This window comes from Hypomesus transpacificus, chromosome 23 (genome assembly GCF_021917145.1).
Source record: "Hypomesus transpacificus isolate Combined female chromosome 23, fHypTra1, whole genome shotgun sequence".
NCBI classification, from domain to species: domain Eukaryota; kingdom Metazoa; phylum Chordata; class Actinopteri; order Osmeriformes; family Osmeridae; genus Hypomesus; species Hypomesus transpacificus.
The window spans coordinates 3,073,306-3,097,237 of record NC_061082.1 but is presented as its reverse complement, the minus strand read 5'-3'; the positions used below and the strand labels follow the sequence as shown (position 1 = coordinate 3,097,237).

General features: G+C 44.1%; 3 protein-coding genes across 10 annotated transcripts; all 3 read right to left on the bottom strand.

Moving 5' to 3' along the window:
- Nucleotides 1-2,246: 2,246 nt before the first annotated feature.
- Nucleotides 2,247-6,531, bottom strand: arsh (arylsulfatase H). Of its 7 annotated transcripts, XM_047047607.1 has the most exons (13): nucleotides 6,318-6,531; nucleotides 6,106-6,179; nucleotides 5,884-5,934; nucleotides 5,605-5,754; nucleotides 5,240-5,361; nucleotides 4,980-5,102; nucleotides 4,610-4,812; nucleotides 4,312-4,532; nucleotides 4,040-4,176; nucleotides 3,774-3,893; nucleotides 3,518-3,677; nucleotides 3,290-3,411; nucleotides 2,247-2,956 (listed from the first exon to the last, which is right to left on the bottom strand). In XM_047047607.1, exons 1-13 carry the CDS (start codon nucleotides 6,318-6,320, stop codon nucleotides 2,562-2,564), a joined length of 1,881 nt encoding a protein of 626 aa, XP_046903563.1. In that variant the 5' UTR covers nucleotides 6,321-6,531; the 3' UTR covers nucleotides 2,247-2,561. The 7 variants fall into 7 exon arrangements, with proteins under 7 accessions (XP_046903563.1, XP_046903565.1, XP_046903566.1 ...); XM_047047609.1 differs by having other exon boundaries at nucleotides 6,106-6,531; XM_047047610.1 differs by lacking the exon at nucleotides 6,106-6,179.
- A 1,755-nt stretch (nucleotides 6,532-8,286) lies between these two features.
- Nucleotides 8,287-17,163, bottom strand: si:ch211-39i22.1 (protein TsetseEP). 2 transcript variants are annotated; one of them, XM_047046855.1, is made up of 10 exons: nucleotides 16,916-17,163; nucleotides 14,106-14,540; nucleotides 13,925-13,957; nucleotides 13,159-13,185; nucleotides 12,947-13,033; nucleotides 11,599-11,622; nucleotides 11,446-11,466; nucleotides 10,292-10,411; nucleotides 10,155-10,211; nucleotides 8,287-9,873 (listed from the first exon to the last, which is right to left on the bottom strand). In XM_047046855.1, the coding sequence occupies exons 1-10, from the start codon at nucleotides 16,974-16,976 to the stop codon at nucleotides 9,845-9,847; spliced, it is 894 nt and encodes a 297-aa protein (XP_046902811.1). In that variant the 5' UTR covers nucleotides 16,977-17,163; the 3' UTR covers nucleotides 8,287-9,844. The 2 variants fall into 2 exon arrangements, with proteins under 2 accessions (XP_046902811.1, XP_046902813.1); XM_047046857.1 differs by having other exon boundaries at nucleotides 10,155-10,208.
- Nucleotides 17,164-17,870: 707 nt separating this feature from the next.
- On the bottom strand, nucleotides 17,871-23,576 carry snx4 (sorting nexin 4). The gene is made up of 14 exons (XM_047046281.1): nucleotides 23,445-23,576; nucleotides 22,805-22,929; nucleotides 22,428-22,566; nucleotides 22,004-22,153; nucleotides 21,861-21,908; nucleotides 21,708-21,763; nucleotides 21,344-21,416; nucleotides 21,159-21,220; nucleotides 20,941-21,006; nucleotides 20,026-20,115; nucleotides 19,722-19,821; nucleotides 19,369-19,514; nucleotides 19,141-19,255; nucleotides 17,871-18,994 (listed from the first exon to the last, which is right to left on the bottom strand). Exons 1-14 carry the CDS (start codon nucleotides 23,532-23,534, stop codon nucleotides 18,947-18,949), a joined length of 1,308 nt encoding a protein of 435 aa, XP_046902237.1. The 5' UTR covers nucleotides 23,535-23,576; the 3' UTR covers nucleotides 17,871-18,946.
- Between the last annotated feature and the right edge of the window lie 356 nt (nucleotides 23,577-23,932).

Here is a 23,932-nt window from a genome sequence, read left to right as displayed (position 1 = left end):
ATCTGTGTAAGCTGTGTGTGTGTGAGCCAGTGAAAGCTCTCCAGCAGAGACAATGATATTCCCCTTGAGCTTAGTCAAAAGGGAACAATTCAACCAGTGTAACTCCTGCAAACGCACAGACACACACAAAAACACATTCTCTTTAAAAGCTTTACTGCCAACAAACCCCTCCACGACAACCAAAAAAGAACTGTACTCATTAACATCTTAGAGTACAGTGGGGTACTGTTAGCTGAGTTAACGTTCAGTGCTAATCACACATCACTGAAAGAGCCAATCTGTTCACATGCCTGACTTTACAGTGGTTACACATTATAATGCTATCTAATGTCTGACAAAAACAGGATTCAGTTGCTCACCACACTGGTGTAATTGTGGTTTGTAATGAGTTTAAAACAAGAAAGTTGTGGTTCATAATGATGTTTATAAATTGTGGTTTACAATGGGCCTGGCTACTGGCTGACCACAACTGTGGTTTCTGAGAGTAAACTGCCCCCACCCTCTCTGTCTTTCTCTCTCTCTTTCACTTTAATTCTATCCTTTGTCTTTCGTTTCATACAGTGCCCATGCATACAAAGACTATGTGCTATGTATGTGTGTGTGTGTGTGTGTGTGTGTGTGTGTGTGTGTGTGTGTGGAGGAGAAGGGGGAGGTGACTGTGTCCACATGGCTACAGCTCTCAATGGAAATCACAACCATGAACTACTTACAGGTTCCATTATCCCAAACACACTGTACTGATTACCAACACACCATACCGAACGACCAACAAAGGCCATACGTACCATACATAAAGGCCAAGCATGGACAGTATATCGTCACTTGAGATATCTTGTACTAAAATTAAATGGTATCCAATGAAATGACCTCAATCACTTTACTCAAAGCTCTGACCATAAAAGTAGCAAGGTAGTCAAAAAGTCTGATAGGATGCATCCAGCCTATCTGTTCTTCTCAGTCACTTGTTGATGATCAATCACAGTCTCCACTCTGCTGCCACAGTGACTCCCCGGAGTCAGACCTGACAGTAACCATCATGGAGATCGGATTCTACCTAAGCTTCCCTTTCCCTCTAACGCTCTTCTGCATATCCAGCATATATGGAAGCAATTTAGCTTCTCTGGGTTGTCATGCCAGGTTTATGTATGGAACAGACCGGGAAAACAAGTCCATAAAGATGCTTTATGGCTTAAAGAGCCAGTGACCTTTACCATAGCCTTTTCGAGCACCACAAACAGATGAATCAGTATTTCAGTCATTGGTGCAGTCAAAGCCAGAGACTCTGAGGAGAAGGAGGTACATTTTCAGACACACTGATCTGGGATCCACCATTACAGAAGAAACAGTCAAAACTGACCTGAGACCTACTGACCTGCTAACATAACAGATTTGGAAACCGCTTTGCCTATTAACATTTACATTACATTTACATTTAGTCATTTAGCAGACGCTTTTATCCAGAGCGACTTACAGTAAGTACAGGGACATTCCCCCCGAGGCAAGTAGGGTGAAGTGCCTTGCCCAAGGACACAACTTCATTTGGCACGGCAGGGAATCAATCCGGCAACCTTCTGATTACCAGCCCGACTCCCTCACCGCTCAGCCATCTGACTCCCATAATTAATAACAATATTAAATTGTTGTAATATGTATAATTATAGACAGCGATCTACAGAGGATCTGGAAGATCAGCTTCCCCCATGACTGAAGGCTTAGCATGCATCTGAAGGTTTACTGTATACCGTGTGTCTGAGTCTCTTCCAGAATGTTCCTGCAAGGAGGATGGCTCCATACAGATCAGATAGGCTGTCCATTGTCCAACAAAACACACTGACAACACTACACTTGCATTCACGAACCATGACCCACATGACACACATTTGACCCCAGAAACACTTGATACAGGTGAGTGTTAGAGACAATAACTGCCCAGTACTCATATTTGTGTTGGTAACTGTCTTCTCATCATGGAGTGCATGGCTGCCCTGCCCCCTGCTGGTGACTAAGCCACAGCACAGTCATCAATTCTCCAGCCCTGACACAGCAGAAAGCAGAAAGGCTGCACACTGTAACATTCCAGAGATGCCATGCTTTCATTATTAAAGGTCGAACTGGATGTACAAGTATAAATAATGAAGTGGATAATGCTGTGCTTAAGCCACCATGTCCATATGTGAAAGGGAAGGAGCTGAGGGAACACTGAAGGGAACAGCAAAAAGTACATTTAAAAAATGACAGTGCAGACACAATTTGTTTTTTCCTTTATCAAAAGGTCCTGTCACAATTTACATTTTAGGTCTGGTTGATATCAAGACTTCTCAACTCAAAAATCTTATTGTACAAAAAAACCCACTAGAAAAAGGTTAAACTTGAAACCCTTTTTCTGGGTATATATGTAACTTCTCTAGTTAAAACACAACAACAATTAATAGTTTAATCTTTCACTTCACAGCTCAGGAATGTTGAACTGTTCCCTGCAACAGAGGCACACCCTGGCTTGGCGGAGACAGAAATGTATGTATGCGTGTGTGTGTTATGTCAGTGAAAATGAATGTGTTAGGTCAGGCTTGTGTAGAGTTCTCTGTACAGCCACAAAAGGGAAAGGTTCCACAGCAGGGCTGAAGCCAAGGTCTCCACAGGATCTTCTCCCAGGACAGCTGGCTAGGGGCTGGGTCAGATGTATGTGTGTGTGCCGGTGAAGGAGAGTGTGTGATGGTTCTGCTGTGATGCTCAACTGCTTTGGCGGTCTGTTCCAAGACCTCAGCGTAGCGAGGTTCGCTGGCTGGAGTCAAGGGACGTGTCTCTGAGGGGTCGGTGTGGAGGTCAAACAGGAGAGGGGGGTCATGGTGGGTCACGTGATCTCCATGACAGAGACACACCTTGGTGTTATAGCAGCCACCGGCACCAGAGGGGGAGAAGTTGGGGGTGAAGAAATGTGCCTTGTAGATAGAGTCACCTGCAGGCACACAGGCGACGTGCACATGTTTAACCAAGGCCGTAATGTTTTAACCAAGGCCGTAATCATAATATATCTTCCCCCAAATATTCAAATCTGGTCAAAATGTCCCCCCCCCCCCCAATATAATGAAATAAAAACATAAATGTGCTACGCTACGACAGGCAACCACGCACACTGTCCAAAATTATCATAAAATAAAAATGCCCCCCCCCCCCCCCCCCCCCCCCCCCCCCCCCCCCAATGTTGACTCCATGGCTATGGCATTGGTTTTAACACCAACAACAGGACTACAACAATCTACCTGTGTATGGCGTGTGCGTCAGTACTCACTTCCGGCCGGGTGCCAGCGCACAGCGTTGAGGTAGACCCCACAGTAATGGAACATGAACTCGTGTTCTGAACTCCTCGTCCTCCCCTCCAGCAAAGGCATAAGATCATAACCGTCCAGCAGCCTGGGAAAGACAACTCATGTCAACAAACAAACAAAAAACGATGTTTGTTTCCTTGTTTGTTTTGTCATATGGAGGACACTAGGACCACACGGCCACATGTGCCTACCTGTCTGAGGGCGTGGCCTCGGCAAGATTGATTAGGGTGGGATACAGATCCATGAGGCTGGTGGGCTCGTCTACTGCCTTCCCCGCCGGCAGCCTGCCAGGCCAGCGAATTATGCCTGGTACTCGGATGCCCCCCTCCCAGCCCCCCATTGCCTTACCCCCTGGGAAGGGGAGTTGCAGTAATGGCTTATTAGAGTATTTTAATTTAGAACATGTGTGTGTGTGTGTGTGTGTGTATGCATGTGTGAGGCGTTTACCTTTGTATATTCCGTTCCAGCCTCCATGTTCATCCTCTATGTGTCCTCCATGGTCAGAGGTGAAGTACATAAGAGTGTTGCTGGCCAGCCCCAAACTATCCACCATCTCAGTTACCTGGCCTGGGAATCCGACATGTTAAGTGTAATGTAATATTGAGCAGAAAAATGATTATATTGATTGCTGAATAACTTTAAAAAAATTGAGATGATCTATTGTATTACTTCTGCCTTTCACTATTATGTCACTGAATCCTCTATTCTCTCACCAATGATCCAGTCCATCTCCTCAACATTGTCTCCATAGCTACCGTGGCGGCTGTGTCCTTTGAAGGCAGGAGTAGAGAACATGGGGGTGTGCACATGGGCTAGTGACAGGAACAACAGGAAGGGGCGGTCTGCGTTTCTGGTGTCAAAACGTCATACAACAGGAAGTGACATGACAATCTGCATAGAATGCGCAAATGTAATGGTGCCTGTAGTTTTAGACTAAAAGTTTTGACTGATTGTAGATGTGGCATGTGTAGAGAAGGCATCTAACCTCTCTATGAATCCCTGGGCCTCTCCCAGCAACTTCTGGGGCAGGGTGTCCAAGTTCATGGGCTGCTCCACCACTTCCTGGTTTCTCATGATGATGCAGTTCCAAGTGGGCAGGAGTTTAAAGGGCACGAACCACACCATGAATGCCAGCATACTGAGAGAGCTTAATGCTAGGATCACCCACATACTGACTTCCAACAGGCCACTGGCATGCACACACACCTGGAATGGGACACGGAGGGGTAAGACACACAAACAAACACACACACACACTTTCTCCCTCTCTCTCTGCCACCCACCAGAGTGAGAAGGGCCAGCCCACCCAGCAGTGAAAGCTGCCAGAGTGTGTCCTGAACGTCGACCAGGACGTCATGCCCGGCACCAGGTAGACAGTCGTTAAATAGTGTGAAGGGCAAACCATAGAAGAAGTCAAAGCCATGGTTGTTGGGGTGGTGGCAGTTGTCCCCTCTATATTTGCAGTTTACTCCCAGGTGCCACTTACCTACACACACAGATACATGGTATTTCTTTGAACAAAACCAAAAAAAAAACACTTCCTTATCCTTAACTGCTAACATCCCATCAACAACAAAAATATCCTTACTAAAACAAAACAACCTATTAACATGATCCCTTTTCACAAACATGTCCATCTGCAGAGTTTCTTACCCACGAGGCCAGTGGTGTATCCTTGCTCCTGCAGTCTCTTGGCAAAGGTGGTCTCAGTAGGCGGCAGCCCCCCCGAACCCGCCAAGAACAGCAACACCTGTACACGACCTGTGCTGCCCAGGCCTGGTACACACGTACAACAACAACAACAGCAGCAGCAGCAGCAGCAGCAGCAGCACAGAGAAACAGCAAGGTAACAACAGTCAGGTAACAGTAGGTCAACAGAGAACAGAGGGTATGGGTGTGTGTGTGTGTGTTACCTGAGCGTAGAGCATAGCGTCCAGTCATGAAGGCAGCCCTGCTAGGGGTGCAGAGAGGAGCAGCAGAAATGTGCTGAGTCAGCTTCACCCCCTCCTCTGCCAGACGATCAATGTGAGGGGTTCTGGGAAGCAGAGGGAGAGACGCAGACACAGAAAAGGGGAGGGCAGGGAGAGAAAGAAAGAGATATTGCCCAAGTTCTACTCGTTTTTGATGGAGACTGGGTTTGTGGACTGTCCCTGGTGTGTGACACATGTAATATAGGAGTATTGTAAAGGGGGTACAAGAGAGCAGTACAAAGTGAGTAGTAAAGACGTCTTTGGTTGGTTTTGTCAGTAACAGCAAGGATCCAAGTTTCCAGGTATACCTGATAGTGTCATTGCCATAGCAACCCACATCCCCAATCCCCAGATCATCCACCATCATCAGGACAAAGTTGGGTTTTCTGTCAACATCTGCCTGAGTGATATCGCTAAATGTAACAAGGAGCAGTAGCAGGGACACCTGTGGGCGGATCCTGTGGAGGGATAACGGTTAGGAAGAAGAATGGTTAAAGTACAATCCACACTGGTGATCATTCATAAACTAGCAGTGTGAGTTAAAGTTACAACAGACTTAGAATACGGTATTTTCTTAGTATTTCTACCTCAGAAGGCCTTTAAGATCCATAATGTCCTGATGTCGTCCAGGTCTGTATCTACAACAGGATCAAGGAAAATAAAACGTACTGGCTTAGTAAAGCAGTCCGCTTGTTCTTAACTTCCTCGAAACTCAATTCATGGCAGACCTGGTCAGGATCTTACGAAGAATTGCTTCACAAATATTTCACATTGCACATTTCGCTGCACTGGTCAACTAATTTACAGACCGTAAATTAAACATTAGCCTTGGTGATGCGAGTGTCCACAGATCACGCAAGCCGTCTTCCTGAGTCGAAGTTGACTAAATTGGAGCAAACTAATTAAGTATCGGATTGCATCATAACGTGCAGGTTAACATATCTTAAGTTTAATAGGGAAGACCATCCAAATGTTCACTTTTTTACAACGTGGCATCGGTCCGTAAATGTCCACATCTTACCATAACATACCTCCTTCTGCCACAACGACGAGAATCAAAGTTGATAAATGCCACACTGCTTGGGCACTGACGTCGACCTTTTCTTTACCGTAATGGTAGTACTGCGAGTCAATGGGAGGAATCTAGTAAAGGTGAGTTACCTACGGTGGCCCTGAAGTGCAAATGACATCCCCTAATATGAGTACATCCCCCAAATGAAAATACTCCCCCCCAATACGAGTCAACTCCCCCCAAATCGGATGACTTGTTCACCTCCCCCCAAAAATGAAAATACTCCCCCCCAATACGAGTCAACTCCCCCCAAATCGGATGACTTGTTCACCTCCCCCCAATACAAAAACGCGCTCCCCCCCCCCAATACGAGTCAACTCCCCCCAAATCGGATGACTTGTTCACCTCCCCCCAATACAAAAACGCGCTCCCCCAAATGGAAAACGACATTACATTAACTCAAAAACACATTACATTAACTCTGAACGGAAAGTGTAGGTACTACAATTTAGCGCTGATTGGATGCAGTAGGCTAACTAACAAGAAATAAGAAATTGTTCGACAGAAGTACAAAATGCAATAGCCTGACGAGTTACGTGCACCAGTACATTTATTTGGGTATCGAAGCATGTAGCATAGGCTACGTATGCAAAAGCATAAATTGCGTGTTAAACGTAAACATCGATAGCCAAACAACTAGTCCACGTAACTCTGTCATTATCATGAACTTAATCGTTTTGATTGGAAGGAAAGAGGAAACATTAATGTTTACAATTCAGAGTCATTACACTACTCTTTATTTTAATCAGGGTCATTCCTATGAAACAATCTTAGATCTGCTGTTGACGTTTCACAGTATAAGTAGCCTATGCGCACGCTAAAAACGCAGTTGAAGGAAGCAGGACTTTTCTTACTAATAGTCCACTACAGAAGAATGAAATGCCACAATGACAGAGTAACATGGACCAGGATAGTTGTTTGGCTATCGATTTTTACATTTAACACGAAATACTTTTGCCTAAGTAGCCTACTATTTGCTACATTCTTCGATAGCCAAACAAATGTTCTGGTGCACGTAACTCTGCCAGGCTATTGCATTTTGTACTTCTGTTGATCAATTTCATATTTCTTGTTAGTTAGCCTACTGCATCCAATCAGCGCTAAAGCGTAGTACCTACCCTTTCCGTTCAGAGTTAATGTAATGTGTTTTTGAGTTAATGTAATGTCGTTTTCCATTTGGGGGAGCGCGTTTTTGTTTTGGGGGGAGGTGAACAAGTCATCCGATTTGGTGGGAGTTGACTCGTATTGGGGGGGAGTGTTTTCATTTGGGGGATGTACTCATATTAGGGGGTGTGGTTTGCACTTCAGGGCCACCGTAGTTACCCAATCTGAATTTGGTCTCCTCATGATATCTTATAGGATCAGGGGAAAAAGGGGTTAGTTATGGTATAGTCTAATACAATGAAGGCTTAATAAAGAAGGCCACATGGGAAAGATTATATGCATTTGACCCCGTTTATTTCATCCTGTAAGTGTGAGTCATGCAAGCATGACAGTAGAGTCATTGCTTGTCATTTGAGTTTCAATCAAATATTCCCATGAATTTTACCAGCGTGAGAATGCAGGTGTGGCTGATAGTTGAGATTTGGAAAATTTCCCATCTATAGCTGTTGATTTACTCATTTATCCCTCTGGCTCTAAATGTGTCATCATCAATTACTACCAATCACTCCAAGAGGGTGTACCGCGCATTATTTTGTGTTTGTGAATGCATGTGTGTGTTAAAGTGTGTGTTTCTGTCAGAGAGTGAGAGAGTGAGAGAGGGTGTGAATGTATGAGCCATTAATGTGTGCGAATCCCAGCACTAATAAAATCTGGATTAACCTGACAGCTCAGGTTTCTGTTTCTGTGCATAACACAGTTTGACGAAGACACCAAGCTATAGCAACACTAGAACTCAGATCAGACACACAGGTTCCCCCCTCTCATATCTTCTTTATTCACCTTTTCAATGTTATTTACACAATTCAAAAAGAAATTAAACAAATGAAACAATAAGTGCCAAGAGATATAAATCACACACATATAAATTCAAAATGCACAATAACAATGGGATTCATTAAATAGAAGAAAAAATGGATAACTCTATATGTCAACATGTATTCTCTAAATATGTATTATACTCAAGATGTGTACCGTATAAGAAAGTGCTTCTCCAAAAGAGTTCTTATTTAATCACCAGTGAATTATGTTGTGTGTTTGTGTCAATTACTCTTCTTTGTCTGCCACCACCCTCTGCTACTGGGCTAGAGAAAGATAAAGTGAACAGACCTCCCTGGTATCATGCTCATAGCCACGGAAAATAAATGATAAAGAAGAGCTGATCTGCTTTGACACCTACGACCTACAGGTCATTTCCAGTGGCCTTGTTGAATCACTTCCTGCCACCTCTCAATTCACATCCTTCTCCCTGAACTGAGCTTATGTGCGTTGCCTTCATGGATCAAAAAGCAGAGAGCTGGTGAAGGCCCAATGGCCCTACTACACCTTCCAGGGAGAGGACATGTACATAACACATCCCTAGCAAACAATCTTGGTGTAATCTTATAAACTTGTTTATTTGCAATCTCTATGGTGATGCAGCATTGCGGTCACATAAATGTATGAGGTGACACATTTGACAATTCTAGGCACACATTGTCAGAACTGTTTTCTGGCCCGTGTGACAGTCAGACAGACATGGTAAAGCATGAGTACACTAGCCTGCATGGGCAGACTGTGTCCAGGATAAGGCACTGGAGGAGGAACATCATTACAATGTGACACAGACTAGATCACCACTACTACAGGTTCAGTACATTCTATATTTCCAGACAAACACCCCGGTGAAGATACCTAAGCCCCGCCCACACCCAACACAAACACAGCTAAACTGACATCAGTCTGCTAAACAGAGATTCGAACGAATGCAAACTTTACGTTTTTAAGTTAGAAGTGACGTGTGCATCACTGTCTCATCATTTCATGTAGATCTGACATCAAAACTTTGCACTATTCCCTTTCAATTAAGAGCATAGCAGGTGAGAGGGGTATTTAAAATTGAAGGTCCAAATAATCTTAAGTAATTATTGTGTTTTGATCTCTCAGGCTAATCATTGAATGTAAATCAGACACTAAAGGAACAGTTGACTATAGACAAGTGTGATTGTAGTTATCACAGGTACCTTGATTGCACAACAAAAGAAAAGAAAAGAACCTTGCGGAATTAGTGGAAAAAAACAGTTCAGCTCTGTTTAGGGGACAGACAATGTAACCCAACACTTAACAGAATCAGACTGATGTCAGACAGATATCCTATTGATACCTCTCACACACACACACCTACAGCTTGTTAGGAGTGGGGGTGGTCAGCCCCCCTCCTCCAGCCTCACTAACTCACAGTATTCTAACTATCCAGATTCAGGCTGAGGTGGAGCTTCAGCCTGGTTCAGCGAAGGAACACCCGTCGGTCCTGCTGGTCTGGACCGCCACAGGGTCTAGGAGGAGCTCAGGAGGTTGCTGAGGACTGTGAACAGGGAAAAACATGTACTGTTATGGGTTGGCAAACCCATGTATGCATGCACATCAATTTACATGAGCAAATGGTTCTAAGAGTAAATTAGCTACATGGCTGGGCTTGACCTTTGTGTGTGTGGGTGCGTGTGTGTGTGCATGGGGGTGTATGTGTGTGTATGTGTGTGTGGTTGTGTGTGTGGTTGTGTGTGTGGGTGTGTGTGTGTGGGGGTGTATCTGTGTGTGTGGTTGTGTGTGGGTGTGTGTGCTAGCAGGGTGTGGTTCGTTCCCTACCCTGGGGATCAGACTGTGCTTCAGCCTCCTGCTTCCTGGCGCTCTCTGGGTCTGCTGCTGAAGACAAAGGACATTTAACACGAAAGCACTTAGCCGGCACACTGTGGGTACCATGCTCGTTTAAAGCCACAACTCACCACCTCTGTTCTTGAAACAGAGCTTCTTCTTCTGATAGGCGACGTATCCACTGATCGCTCCCACCAGAGCCACACCCACTGCACTCAGAATACCCGCCACCGCCGAACCAGAGCTAGCCTCTGTGGAAGAGCACATGGGTAGAACATTAACATCAAATCAAATGTTATTGTATAGCCCTTTTTACAAGCAATGTCACAGAGGGCTTCACATAAGCCCATAGAACTGCCCCCTCAGCCAACCTCAACTATCAAGGGGTAAGGGGTAATAATCTGCCACAGTGTAGCGTACGGGTGTTGAAAACCTAGCATCTTGTGACATGTACTATTCATGTTTCTCTTGTCTCCTTGCACATGCTGCATTCAGCACATATTGCCCATAACCTTTCAGTTAGAGACTGACATCTAGTCAGCACAGTTTTGTCAGTGTAATGTCTCTGTAACTATAAACATACCAGCAAAGAGACCAGAGAAACTCCAGGGATTGGGACATAATATCATATAATATATATACATATAATATCACATAATATAAACCTAAATCTCACTAATGTACTTTATAAAGACCTCAAACGAAGTTAAACAACTATGTGTGTTGTGCTGTGTGTGTCCAATGCTGTGTTGTGCAGTGCTAAGATGAATTGTTTGCTAATTACAGCCCTCAGGTTATCCTAGTGGCAGATCACTCATCATGCAGTGATTATGAAATGCTATAGACTAGAGAGCGCCGAGAGACCAGGAGAGAGGAGGGGGTAGCCAGGTGCTTAGGCAATACTCCACACCCACCGATACCCACACCCACACACCCTCACTTGAATATATGTATAAACAAACAAACAGAACATATACATACTCATGGCACACACATTACATATATGACTCAGAATACATTGTGTCCCTGCAGGTAAAGATGATTCATACACCCACACAACACATACATGTGAAAGACTGGAATTTGAGGTAGAGAGGGCTGACATGAAGAGACAGGTAGGACATTGAGCCCCTATCTGAGGCCTGCATGTGGTCATGGAAACATTGACAGCAGAGGAAGTATATAGAGCCCCTATAGAAACGCTCTGGGGCAAAGGTAGGCAGTTAACGGCTTCTTTAAGTCTGACAAAATAAACACATAAACATAAAGACAGTGAAGAGCTCACCTTGAGCCTCGGCTGAACCATCTGGGGGCCAAACCACACACAGACACACATTGTTAGTCACAGGAAGAATTTATGTTGACAATTTGTGCGTGTGAGAAGTGATTTAGATGCAAATGTGTAATGACAAAAACATTCATTGATAATGAAACATACCTGAAGCGGCTTCTCCTGTGTGGGCTGGAAAAGGAGAGAGAGGACAGGGAGAGGGAGGGGGAAAGAAAAGGGAAGAGAATCCAAACGAGAAAAAGAAATAGAGAGAGACAGGGAAGTGGACGGAGATTGAAAACAGATATAGAATGAGAGAGAAACAGAGGGGGGGGGGGGGGGTTAAGAGAGAACGAAGGGAAGGGGGGGAAAGAAGTTGGATAGAATGAGAGAGAAAAAGCAACAGAAGAAAGAAAGAGAGAGGAGGAAAGATAGCGAGATAGAATCAGAGAGAGAGATAGAGAGAGAGAGAGAGAGAGAGAGAGAGAGAGAGAGAGAGAGAGAGAGAGAGAGAGAGAGAGAGAAAGAGAGAGAGAGAAAGAGAGAGAGAGAGAAAAAGAAAGAAAGAAAGAAAGAAAGAAAGAAAGAAAGAAAGAAGGAAGGAAAAAAAGAAAGAAAGAGAGATAGGTGGGGGTGAGAGGGTTGGGACAGAGAGACAGTAGAAGTTATTCAACCTGGTATTCTATCGATGCCCTGGGGCTCATTGCTATAGAGTTTCTGTCCCGACTGGTATGCCTGAGAAACTTTCTACCACTTTTGCATGCAAACATCACCCACCCTCCCTACTCCCACTTTCTTTGATCCACATGCAAACACAGCCCATGATAACGACTGTCTGACTCACCTTGCTCATGTTTCAACATGAAAAACGGACCGATTTTATGCCATTGCTGATGAATGCTAATCGGTATTGTATAATCTCCTCCTTAGAATTGTTCTAAATAGTGTTTGAAGATAATTCCAGTTTTCTGTCTTTGGGATCCAGGTCAGACATTCTGTACATAGCCTGAGGAAATTGACGTGTCATACTCTGACTGGAGTTTCTGGCCTAGATTACTTCTATTTTAGTTTTGAAACGAGTGAAGGTATATGGTGTGGTATGGTAGGTATATGAAGGTGATATGGTAAATGCTGCCATTGATACTGGATTAAGCATTATTCTACAACTGGTATTAGATGACAATGACCCAGCCCCACCTTGAGGCAGCATGGAAACATGCCTACTCAACTGGGGAAAAAGTGCCCCATTGCCTTGTATGTAAATAGAACATGTATGTCTACAAGATCCAAACAGCTCGTGTTAAGCTGCATTTTGGACTCAGGGATTCCTGTATGATTGTGCCTAGTACCACATTTAGTAAAAGACAATGTGTCTTCCAAAGATGCTGCATTTAGATAATGTGTTTGAATCCAACTGGAATCTATTGGTTAACTACTCTAGTATTGTATACAGGTTCTGTAACTGCCAATGGTCTACAGACCTAGATGTATATTACTAACAGTGGTTAATACTGACCCACAGAACCACCGCTGCGGCTTCGGCCTGGTTTCACATCTTCTTCCTCGGCCCCAAGAGCATCTGCCAGATTCAAATCTCCGTCACCTGAACACAAATCAACCAAGCACATTTACATAAGTGCATGTGGTTGGATTTGTATTAGTGCCTTTCCTATAGCACAATACACTTCCCATTCTGAGTAACCTTAATCACTCTTACGACCATCTCACCTGCTTCAGTTTCGGGATCAGCAGGAACTAGAGATGGAGGAAAAACAGAAAGAGACAGATCAAACACAATGAAGAGTTTAATTAAGGAGGCAGCTTGTTGTTCTCCTATCCTGGCCCCCAAGCCAATCACAGACTTTGTCGGGTAGGAAGTTACGGGGACATTCTAGCAGAAGTCTATCATCTGATGTTGTTTGCTATAATGAGAGCATGTTCGTTGTCAGTCGGCACCTTGAGGCCCCTTTTCCAAGCAACTGTATCCTGGACGGGGGACTAAGACACTCCCTCTTAGCAACTATGTTACTAAGGAATGAGGTCATTGCTAGTTATGGCATGAATTAAGAATTGGTCTTCATGATGAAAAAACATCAGGAGAAAAGACTTCTGCTAGGCATAAATAAACTGAATCCATAGAGAGGACTACTTGATTGAAGATGATTGCAAAAACTAAAAAGTGGGTATTCTTTCTCTTATGAAGATTCCTCTGGACTGGTTGGTCCCTCTGAAAGGGGTAGGCCTTTAAAACAGTGCTGCACATTATGCAGGTCAGTGTGACTGAGTTTGAACACTATGTCAGGAGAAAAAACCTGTTGGGGCACTTTTCCACATGTGTACCGAATCAATCATTCCCTACACACACACACACTTTGAGCATTGTGAGTATTGACATGCATGTTAGACCCATTGGGGTGGTGAGGAGGAGGGGAAAGGTTGTGTGGAAGTTGTACACAGGTTATTTGATGGTTGTTGACAAAGAAGCCTACAGTACCTGCGGCAGGCTCCTCTGGGGCTGCTTCCCCTTCTAATAAAGAGACATTTAAAAACGTTCATGAGATCCTGCTCAAGTATTATCCATTTAAGTTAATAGTATAATATTCGCAAGTATGTTTATATCATTCAAACACAAACCATGTTAAAAACATGTGTATGTGGAAGAGTCTCTCTCTCACCTGTCTTTTCCCCCTCTGCGGGGACTATCTCTTCTTCCCCCACAGTTTCTACAGAATCCCCCTCTGTTTTACCATCCTCTGGCGCTGCTGCAGCATCTGGTTCTGCCGCCTCTGGCTCGCCAGCCTCTGGTTCTACAACCTCTGTCTCCTCTGGCCCTGCAGGTTCCTCTTCTGGTGCAGCCTCCGGAGTTTCCGCTTCTGGTGTGGCTTCTGGTTCTACAACCTCTGTCTCCTCTGCCTCCTCTGCCTCTGCAGGTTCTGCTTCTGGTGTGTCTTCTGGTCCTGCAGGCTCCGTCTCCTCTGCCTCTGCAGGTTCCTCTTCTGGTGTAGCTTCTGGTTCTACAGCCTCTGTCTCCTCAGCAGCTGCAGGTACCTCCTCCGCTGCAGGCTCCGGTTCTGCAGCTTCTAGGTCCCCAGCAGGTTCTTCAGATATTTCTGGGGTAAAAAATGTTTGGGTGTTGTAAATTAATCATTTTCTCGTATCACATGAGTATCTATTCCCAAAGAGCCATACTGCTCTGACTGGTTTAAAGCTTCAGTTGAGATTAGATCACATGATATATCAATATTCAGTCATGCCCTTATTAACCTGGGACCCTGGGCTTTGCCACTAAGGTGGAAACTCAGCTCTAATGCAATAGTCTGAGTCATAAGTGTGTGTGCGTGTGTGCGTGTGTTCCACATAGAGCTGCAAAATTCCTCTGTTGTATGCCAGAAACAGAAACAGTAGCCATGCTCACACTCTAACGATTCTTCTAATGGGCCACTGAGTCTTAGTGAAATGAGTGCACACACACAGACACACACACACACACACACACTATGAGACAAGCAGCGACACTGCCAACACCATTAGATGTACAACATTTTTTTATGCCAATAAATCTATTGTAGTGTTAATACATCCCCCCTAACTTCTATTCCCCTTAGTCACTTCATTTTTTAATCTATAGACAAGGATATAAAAATAATAAGAAATTAACAGTAGGTTGAAAAAAGGCCTTGGGATTTATGAGATAACTAATTACACATTATTACTACACAATATATCGATAAAGTCACAGGCAAAGGGAGCAAAGATTAGCAAAGATTGCTAATCCACAACTCAGTCACAAAAAAACTCTTTACATTTAGCAAAGGTGTATCTCTACAACTTTAACCCTGTACGAAAGGGAGGATGGAGACTATGCTTGGTCTGTTCTCGTCTGGGTCTGTTCCAATGTCCAATAGGCTGGTTTGGCCTGAGCGTGTGGGTGTGTGTGGGTGGATGGGAAGGGTGGGAGGGGATGTTTTTTGTTGCGTGTGTGTTTTGTGCCACAGTATATCCCCTATGCTTCACGTGTGTGTTAGGAGAAGGAAGTGGCAAACAGAGGGAACAGAACAGAATGTTCTTGTGAGTGGCAGAGTTGGGGGTGGGGCAAGCAGATCTATAGGAGACCTGGACGAGAGGGAAGAGAGAGGGACAGTAGATAACTGGCAGAATCACTTACACAACTGCTAAGATTCCATGAACTGCACAAGCTTACTGTAGAAAATATTGTATGTAGTCACATAAGCCATGTAGGGATGGTTACTGTCTATTTATATTCTGTATATATAAAAATGGGCCTTGCCCTGTAACAGCAGGCCCCCTAAAATAATGTGAACTGCCTGTCAGTTGATATAGCAGGTAGTTGAGGAACACCTTGTTCCCTCAGGTACTACCATTGTGTGGAAGGCTGGAGTGAAAACTGTACTTCCGCTCTCTGTGGAGCTGTTTAGCCCCAATCATACAATCTATACACAGGCCTGGTAGCACACCTCCCAATAGACTGTCCGAGCTGTTGTGCTGCGTGTGTGTGTGTGTGTGTGTGTGTGTGTGCGTGTGTGTGAATGGTGACTTCACTAAGCAATACACTTTCATGTGTCTTCACTGTTGAGTGTTACACACAACACACAAAGCACATGGCACACATCCCATAGCTCTTTGGTCTTTACAACTAAACACAGACACACACTCACATCTGTGTACACACACACACAGACACACAATAAATTGAGCTTTTCCCACCCTCTCATATACACATCGCCTTAGGAAAATCAAGGCGCTGAAACTGGTTCTATGTGGTGGGTGTTGTCAGCAGCTGGGCTGGATTGGGTTACAGAGACCTGCCCTCCAGTTCGGCTAAACAGACACACACAAACGGAGAGAGAGAGAGAGAGAGCGAGAGAGAGAGAGAGAGAGAGAGAGAGAGAGAGAGAGAGAGAGAGAGAGAGAGAGAGAGATGGAGGGAGAGAGACCCAAACTCAATCTGAATACTAAATAGACTTTGTAAACTGTTATACCCCACAGAAACGCACCCACTGCTTTACTTCAACAACAAAAAAGGGGGTTTTCATATGAAACACCTTTCTGACCCATATGACCTGGCTGGGTGAGAGCAGACGAGAGACAGCTTTGTTTCAAGAGAAAAAAAGTGCATGATTTAATTAGGATCACATAGCATACAGAATCGTTTTTGGGGGGGCAGGGTCTACATAATAGTAGTCTATGTATTGTCACATAGAAGGCATATTATAGACCTACTGGTGAGAGAAAGACTTTAGGTATAGATGTGCTGTAGACTACAGGCCCACGCCCATGTAGGTCAGTAAAACCATTAGAGGACACACCTATACCAAAATGAGAGTTGGCACAAATTGAACAGTAAGTACATTTTAGAGGAAGAAAATCCTAGTGGATGTTGATAAAAAAATGGTTGAAAACATAAGCAGCTCCATATGGCACGAAACAGACAAAGAAACCCAGCAGTAAATGCATTAAAGCTTACCTTGCGACTGAGCCCCGATGAGCAGGCTCCCTAACAGCAGAATCCACAGGTATGACATCATGAGAACACAGTGTTCTGGTTCTGTTCGGCTGAGTTTACCTTTTCTCTGATCACTGATAATAATTTTTTGAGCAGCAACGGGGATCTACAGCGGGTTGTTAAGATGAGCTATATTATCATGTTTGCAGATGCTCGGTGATGCTCCCTTGGTTGCGTCTCGCCGACTGTCTTTGTTTGAGGCAACTTTAAGGGGCGTGCCTGACGTGCTCGAGTCCATTTACTTGACTGACAGGTAGGTAACCCAATCATATATTTGCCTTTTTTTGGTCTCCGCCTCCGGTGTTCAGAAAGTTAAAGTTTACATATCTTTTCTGAAGTGGTGCGTGCATGCATGCACATAATGTACAAAGAAGGACACCATGACCAAATGTTTATGCCACGGAGGTAAGAGCGGTGAAAGTACGACATGTACACGACACTGTATTCCACTATCATGGAATTACAAATACATTGTGTTGACCTGCATATTAATTCACAATAATCAGGCTCATAAATAGAATGGAAGCTCATCCACAAACAGGTGCTGACTGTGTACGTCCACTGTGCACAAGCGTGACAGTCTGGACCAACGAGTATTTTATTCTTCTGTGTCAACATGAGCTGCAGCCGGTCACTTTCTGCCGCGCGTTTTCATGGTCAATCACACTTTACAAGAGATCAAGGATTCTGTATTTCCGGTATTTGCCAACAGGTGGCAGCATGGCGCTAACTGTGGACATTTACAGCCGCCTAGTGGTGGAAAATAACTTTCAACTCCACGGTTGCTTTCGAACTTCAGAGGGTCACACAAACTACGTTGTTCGATATTAGTTAATGGCTCAAATGGCAATATATATATATATATATATATATATATATATATATATATATATATATATAGAAGAGTTAGAGTAAATATACTTGGATCATTTTATTAGTGTCTTGGCATAATTATTACAAATGTATTAAACAGTACAGTTCCATGACTGTTCACACATCTTCGTAAAAACGTAGTTTTTGAGTATGATGGCACGTGACACCTGTCACTACCTCAGAGCCAGTCAGGTAGCATAGTAGTAAGCCTTGGTCCCAAATAGAACATCAAGGGCCAGATTTGTCTTTTAGGCTGTTTCCAGGTGGATAAGCTTAACCTTGATCAACACAGGCCCTTACTGCCACTTGGAGCTAGAAAACGTGACATTGGCAAATTACATCCAGTGTCTTTCCTGTGTAACCTTCCTGTTTGGTCAATTATTTGACTGTCCACACCCTATAGGCATTTGCCTTGACTTTGCAGAAAAGCAGAGACACATGGGTGATAAAGTTCAATCCACAAAAACATTGAGTCCGTGAACTGGGCCACTCAAATGATGAGCAAAGGCCAAAACACCCATTCTAAAACCTTAGAAAAACTCACCAGCAAATGCAACAAGATTTACAAAAACTGTCAGAACACATTCAGAGATGCCCCTTCTCAAATGATCTGACAGAATGAAAGAGTTTCTTGAAAGGCTAATAGGATGGACCTAATGCGTCTTCAAAAAATGCCATTCATGTCAGACAACAGTACTTTAAAACATAGCACCTGACCAAGTACATTTGTAAAATATAACTGAAAACCTTATGCGTGTTGTTACAGTCTGAGTTGCAACTGTGGTTACATGCAGGAAGATCTAGGCAGCAATTGGCATGATAAGACAGCAAATAATATTAACAATAATTCTTATTTGGACAATTCAATTTACAAAAACAGTTCATTTACGAAATAAAATCCCCCCATTCCACAGAATATCAGCTCACCAATCCCAACTAAAGTGTGGTCTGGTGCATCCCAGTAGGAGGGGCTGTTTGGGTTAATAATGGTGGTATAGTTGGTTTAAAGACTGGGTTGAATCAGCAAAAGTTTAGTAGTTGCTTGAATGACGGGTCTGAATGGACATTCTGGGCAGGCTCGATTGATCAAAAACTCTGGGTTTTAATTGGTCTGGTTGGTCACATCTTGTTGAAACACTCCTTGGCATTGGTCCACACCTGTATGCCCTAATAAGAGAGTTTGGGTACAGTAAAACCTCTAGAAAAAGAGGATGACGAGCACTGAATTCAGGATCGTATTATGTAGGTGTGTATTATGCAGTGTACTATGTAGGAGGACGGGGTGTGCGATCATCACATTAAATGTGGCCTACCTTCTTGCACATGCTGATCTGCATGATGGCGTAGCTAATGAGCGCCTCTTTCAGGTCACTGTCCTTCTGCTGCTTGAAGTGCTCAATGTCCACCCACGCCGCCTTCACAAACTCACTGTGGGGCAGACACAGCATTATCACATCCTCATCGCAACAAGCGAGGAGAGGGAGATATTGACAAAGAGATAGGAGGACAGGAGTGGGGGGGAGAGAGAGAGAAAGCCTTACTCGCACTCTGCATTCTTCTCTTTAACAGTCTCCTCCCCCTCGTCTATCTGCTGTTCCAGAAGTTGCAGTCTGGCCTCCCTCTGCTCCGCTGTCTCTTGACCAAACAGCTTATTGGTCATCCCCTTCAGGGAGAACGTACGCACGGTCTGCGCTTACAGAGGACAGATGGAAGGACGGCATTATCCAACATGAAACATGGATGACATTAGTGTATTGGGGTTTGCAAGGTTTCATTATACATTTTTGGCAAATGTATAATGAAAGTGATCATTTCTTTATTTAACTAGGGGTTGAATAGGGAAACTATGTGTGTGTGTGTGTGTGTGTTGAGGATCAGGGGCTTCAGGGCTTACACCAGTGACAAGCTCCTCTTTCTGCTGCTTCTTGCTGGTGAGATCCAGGGCTGCCATCTCCAACTCGTACTGATTCAGTTCATGTTTTCTGCACACTGCCCTACACAGATACAGAATGTTCTTAAAACAGACCCGAAACAAATAATGAGTTGGCATAGGCAAAATCACAACATAAGATGTTTGCCAGCATATTGTCTGGTCTGAAGTTGATGGGAGAGAATACCAAGCTTTGTTGACAAATGCAAAGTAGCTCACTCACAAACAACAGAGTAACTGACACCAAGATTACAATCTAGCGGCCTACTTTAGTGCTTCTGTGTAGAAGAGATACTCCTTCAACTGGTCAGCATAGTGCTCCTCTTCCTCCAGAATGTCATCCACAGATGCAGCATACCTGCACCAAACAGGTAACACAAGTAAATCAACAACAAACCTAAAAGACTTGGGATAATCAGTGATAGAGCTCCTTCATATACAGTACAGCAGCTTAAGGGGGGGTGGGGGAGTACTGGTGACAGCTGTTTAAACACTAGCATCTCTTGTTTCATGCTAACAACACATAACTGGTGTGTGGGTAAGTGACTGGTGTGTGGGTCATGTGACTGGTGTGTGGGTCATGTGACTGGTGTGTGGGCCATGTGACTGGTGTGTGGGTGAGTGACTGGTGTGTGGGTAATCTGACAGAGTCAGATGGCTGAGCGGTGAGGGAGTCGGGCTAGTAATCTGAAGGTTTCCAGTTCGATTCCCAGCCATGCCAGATGATGTTGGGCAAGGCACTTCACCCTACTTGCTTCAGGGGGAATGTCCCTCTACTTACTGTAAGTCGCTCTGGATAAGAGCGTCTGCTAAATGACTAAATGTGACTGGTGTGTGGGTAAGTGACTGGTGTGTGGGTCATGTGATCTGTATAGCATGTCCACTGTGGGCTGCAGCTGGTGGCTGCTAGAGGAGCCCTGTCCCCAGCTGCTGAATATCCGACATGGGACCTGCTGTCTGTATGGACCCTAACCCGCTGGGACCGACCGACCTCTAACCCCCAGTGTTGAGCTCGACCATCTGGAAGCAATTTAACACTGGGCTAAGGGGAGTCCTGTTACCTTGGATACTACTCCAGGGAAACGGGCCAAGTCACTCAAACTACTCTCGTTGGCAGGCCAGGCTGTCAGTCGTAGTAGTCTGGCAGCTTCTCTACGTGTGTCGGCTTGAGTGTGTTACTTACGCGTCCATGTGGTGGCCAGCACTCTGTAGCCCATCTCCCATCTCCTTCTCTATAGCGCTCCACTCACTATGGAAACGAAATACACCCACATTTACAGCCAGACTGCCACATCATAATCTATATCACATAACACCTAGGTGTATAAATAATAGCCATTTCAGACTGCATACTTAGTACAGCTACGCAAACCTGTCCCAATTTCCCAGCTTTCTTCCTACCTAAAAACTCTTCCATAGTTTCCATGGACCTTGTAGACCCCATACAGTCGGTCTGCCACCCTCTGAAAGAGAGGACAAGCTAAGGTGAATTACTGCTTTCTAACGGAGTTGTAGAGTAGAGTGGGTTCAAACGACTGTATACTCAGGTATGGGTGTGCTCTAAAAGAGCCCCCAAGTGTACTAACCGCTCGCACTCGGAGCAGCTGAGAAACCACGGCCTGGAGTTCGTCGCTGTAGTGCTTCAACTCAGTGAATCTCCTGTAGGACACAAGACAACTTTGTTTTCATATAGTCCTCCCGCTAAGTTACTTTCACATCACACGACAGAAGAACTCTGAAGAGAAACGGTAGAATGTTACTATGTGATACGAATAACACAGCAGAACAGTGGAGCAAAAATGAAGTACTAGGACAATCATAAACATCAAGTCTATATCAACCATGGTCCCAAACAAATACAGCCTCTTTTTCCAATACAGCAATCACAAAGGTTTTGGTGACCACAAAAGTTTGGGCCTTGCCATCATAAAAAACACAATGTTAACCTACTTGTCTGGGTTCTTAACTCTGAACATGGCACTTAGAGCTTTCAGCCTGGAGTCAGCCTGTAACGAAGACAGACAGATAAGTCAGGTAAATGTCATCCTTAAGACAGTTCAATTGTTTCAGAAGGTTAGACAGAACATTTTCAGATGTGCACACCTTAGCTTGAAACCCTGTCTCAAACACCATGTCCCTCCATCCTTTCTCCTGTTGACATACAAAAAACATCTCAATCATGAGAGGAACATCCCAAACACAAGAGTACCATCAAGGAAGTGACATCACCGAGGAGGAAGGCTTACTTCTGTGAGGAAGAGAAAGAAGATTTTGTCGTTCGAGAGGCCAGCATGTGAGGCCACACGCAACAGGAAGTTCTCAAGACCAACTCTCCGTCGTTCGACAAAGTCAGGGTCCAGGTTATCAGCTGACAATTTGTGCCATACAAACTCTGCCTGCACCAAACAGGAAATGGAAAGCGATGCATCAGCATGTGACTTGTTGTGACAGTCCATGGGAGCTTTGTATAAAGGTTTTCTAATGTTTTCTCTATTCTCAGGATAAAATGCAAAGATGTATTTTAGATGACAACATTCTTCATCTTAAGGTGCATTGATTTCCATTCTAGAGTGTTCCTTCCAATACACTCATCCACTACAACGGATGTAGTGGCAAATTTCCTACACAGTGTCAGTAAAAATGTGGAAATAAGCCATTGCATCCACTCACCCTCTTCTCTGGTAACGGTGGGACAACGATGAAGGGATAAGCCACCAGAAGATAATTCCTCAGGAGTTCAAACTCGCTGTATCTCCTCCACACAGAGTCAGGTGCAGGGCTTGTGCCTTCAGCCACAGTATCCACTGGCCTTTCACACAAGGTGGAGAAACAGATTTGTTATTGTTAATGTTTAACAGATATTAACTAGGTCTATGAGACCTAAAAATGCGTGTTAGTCTAATATGTTTGGCACTGAGCCAAGCACCAGGAGCAGTTGTTGTTTCCGTTTAGACCCGTTCTTTTACTTTTTTACTGTACGATAAGTCTATGACATACTTAGGGAGGTCCTGGCAAGGAATGGCATACTATGTTTCAGAGAAATGTACCTTGTTTCAATGAGGTAAACTGTGTACGTCTCCTGAATGTTGACAGCATTCTTCCCCGTTCTTTTGTCTGCCTCTGCAACTGATATCTCCATCTTCCTGAGCAGAGCGGTCCCTTTCTCGACCATCTGCAAGTGGACAACACAAACTGCTCACTGCTGATGCATGTATACTTTCGGGTGCAGTAGCAAACATGCAAAATATGTGCAAGCTAGCGTATCGAGCTGCATGATGTAGCTTGAAGTAGGTTGGCTGTTAGCTATCTAGTTAGCTAGTTCTACACCACTAGTACTGTAACCGTCGTTGTCGGCAGTAACTTATGCTGACTTAGCTAGAGTCCAACCACTCACTATAATTGCAGCTAGTCGTGAAAATGACTTGTGATGGAAAAATAAACAACCGATTTTAACAAATCCAAAATAATGTTTTTGTATTGTGTTTACAAAGCTAGCCATGGCGCTGGGTAGCTCAGGCTACATTTCTCCACAACCAGCTGTTGATTGTTTGAAGTCACTCTCGCGAAAGTCCGTGGACAAGCTGGGCCTGGCCAACTAAACTAAAAGAATAGTTATGAAAAATACAATGTCCAGGAATAATATCGTAGCCAATACTTGAATTTCAAACTTCGATCGGAATCCCGTACCGTATTTCTAATGTTGTTTTCTAGTTCAGAAGATGTGATGTCGATATTCCCGATCACCGCTATTTCCTCGGTTCCAGAATCAGCCATCATTTTGCCGAGTGCTGACTGTCAGCTGATGGCCACGGCGCCTCTGCTGTAGGTCGCATGCGCGCAAACTCAAGTTTGCAAACTCACCTGAATGTCATGCGACTGACGGAAATAATAAATCCTTTAAAACCATTAAACAAATGTGTTTCGGTTACTAGCAATTGTCAGGTTTTTTTTTCAATTTGAAAAGTGGTTCAACATGAGAATAAGTAAAAATATATAGTTTTGAATCGGGCTAATTTAGCAACCTGTTGATAATCAAAGTGCCTATCAGATTGGGTTGTCAGATTATACTGTATGTAGCTGACTGTCTGCCATATTCAAAATATTTCCCTTGGTGGAAACATATTCAATAACTATAGCCTACATATTTCCAAATAAATGCACTTAAAAGAGAACTA

Coding starts and splice junctions, on each gene's coding strand:
- arsh (XM_047047607.1), bottom strand. Junction 5,103..5,239: donor ACGCTATGCTCTACGCTCAG/GTAACACACACA, acceptor CGTGTGTACCAG/GCCTGGGCAGCACAGGTCGT. Junction 4,813..4,979: donor ATACACCACTGGCCTCGTGG/GTAAGAAACTCT, acceptor CTGTGTGTGTAG/GTAAGTGGCACCTGGGAGTA.
- si:ch211-39i22.1 (XM_047046855.1), bottom strand. CDS start 16,976: ATGATGTCATACCTGTGGATTCTGCTGTTAGGGAGCCTGCTCATCGGG. Junction 11,467..11,598: donor CACAGGAGAAGCCGCTTCAG/GTATGTTTCATT, acceptor TTTGGCCCCCAG/ATGGTTCAGCCGAGGCTCAA. Junction 10,412..11,445: donor TGGTTCAGCCGAGGCTCAAG/GTGAGCTCTTCA, acceptor GCTCTTCCACAG/AGGCTAGCTCTGGTTCGGCG.
- snx4 (XM_047046281.1), bottom strand. CDS start 23,534: ATGATGGCTGATTCTGGAACCGAGGAAATAGCGGTGATCGGGAATATC. Junction 21,007..21,158: donor AACTATGGAAGAGTTTTTAG/GTAGGAAGAAAG, acceptor TCGTTTCCATAG/TGAGTGGAGCGCTATAGAGA. Junction 19,256..19,368: donor GAGAAGAATGCAGAGTGCGA/GTAAGGCTTTCT, acceptor TCTGCCCCACAG/TGAGTTTGTGAAGGCGGCGT.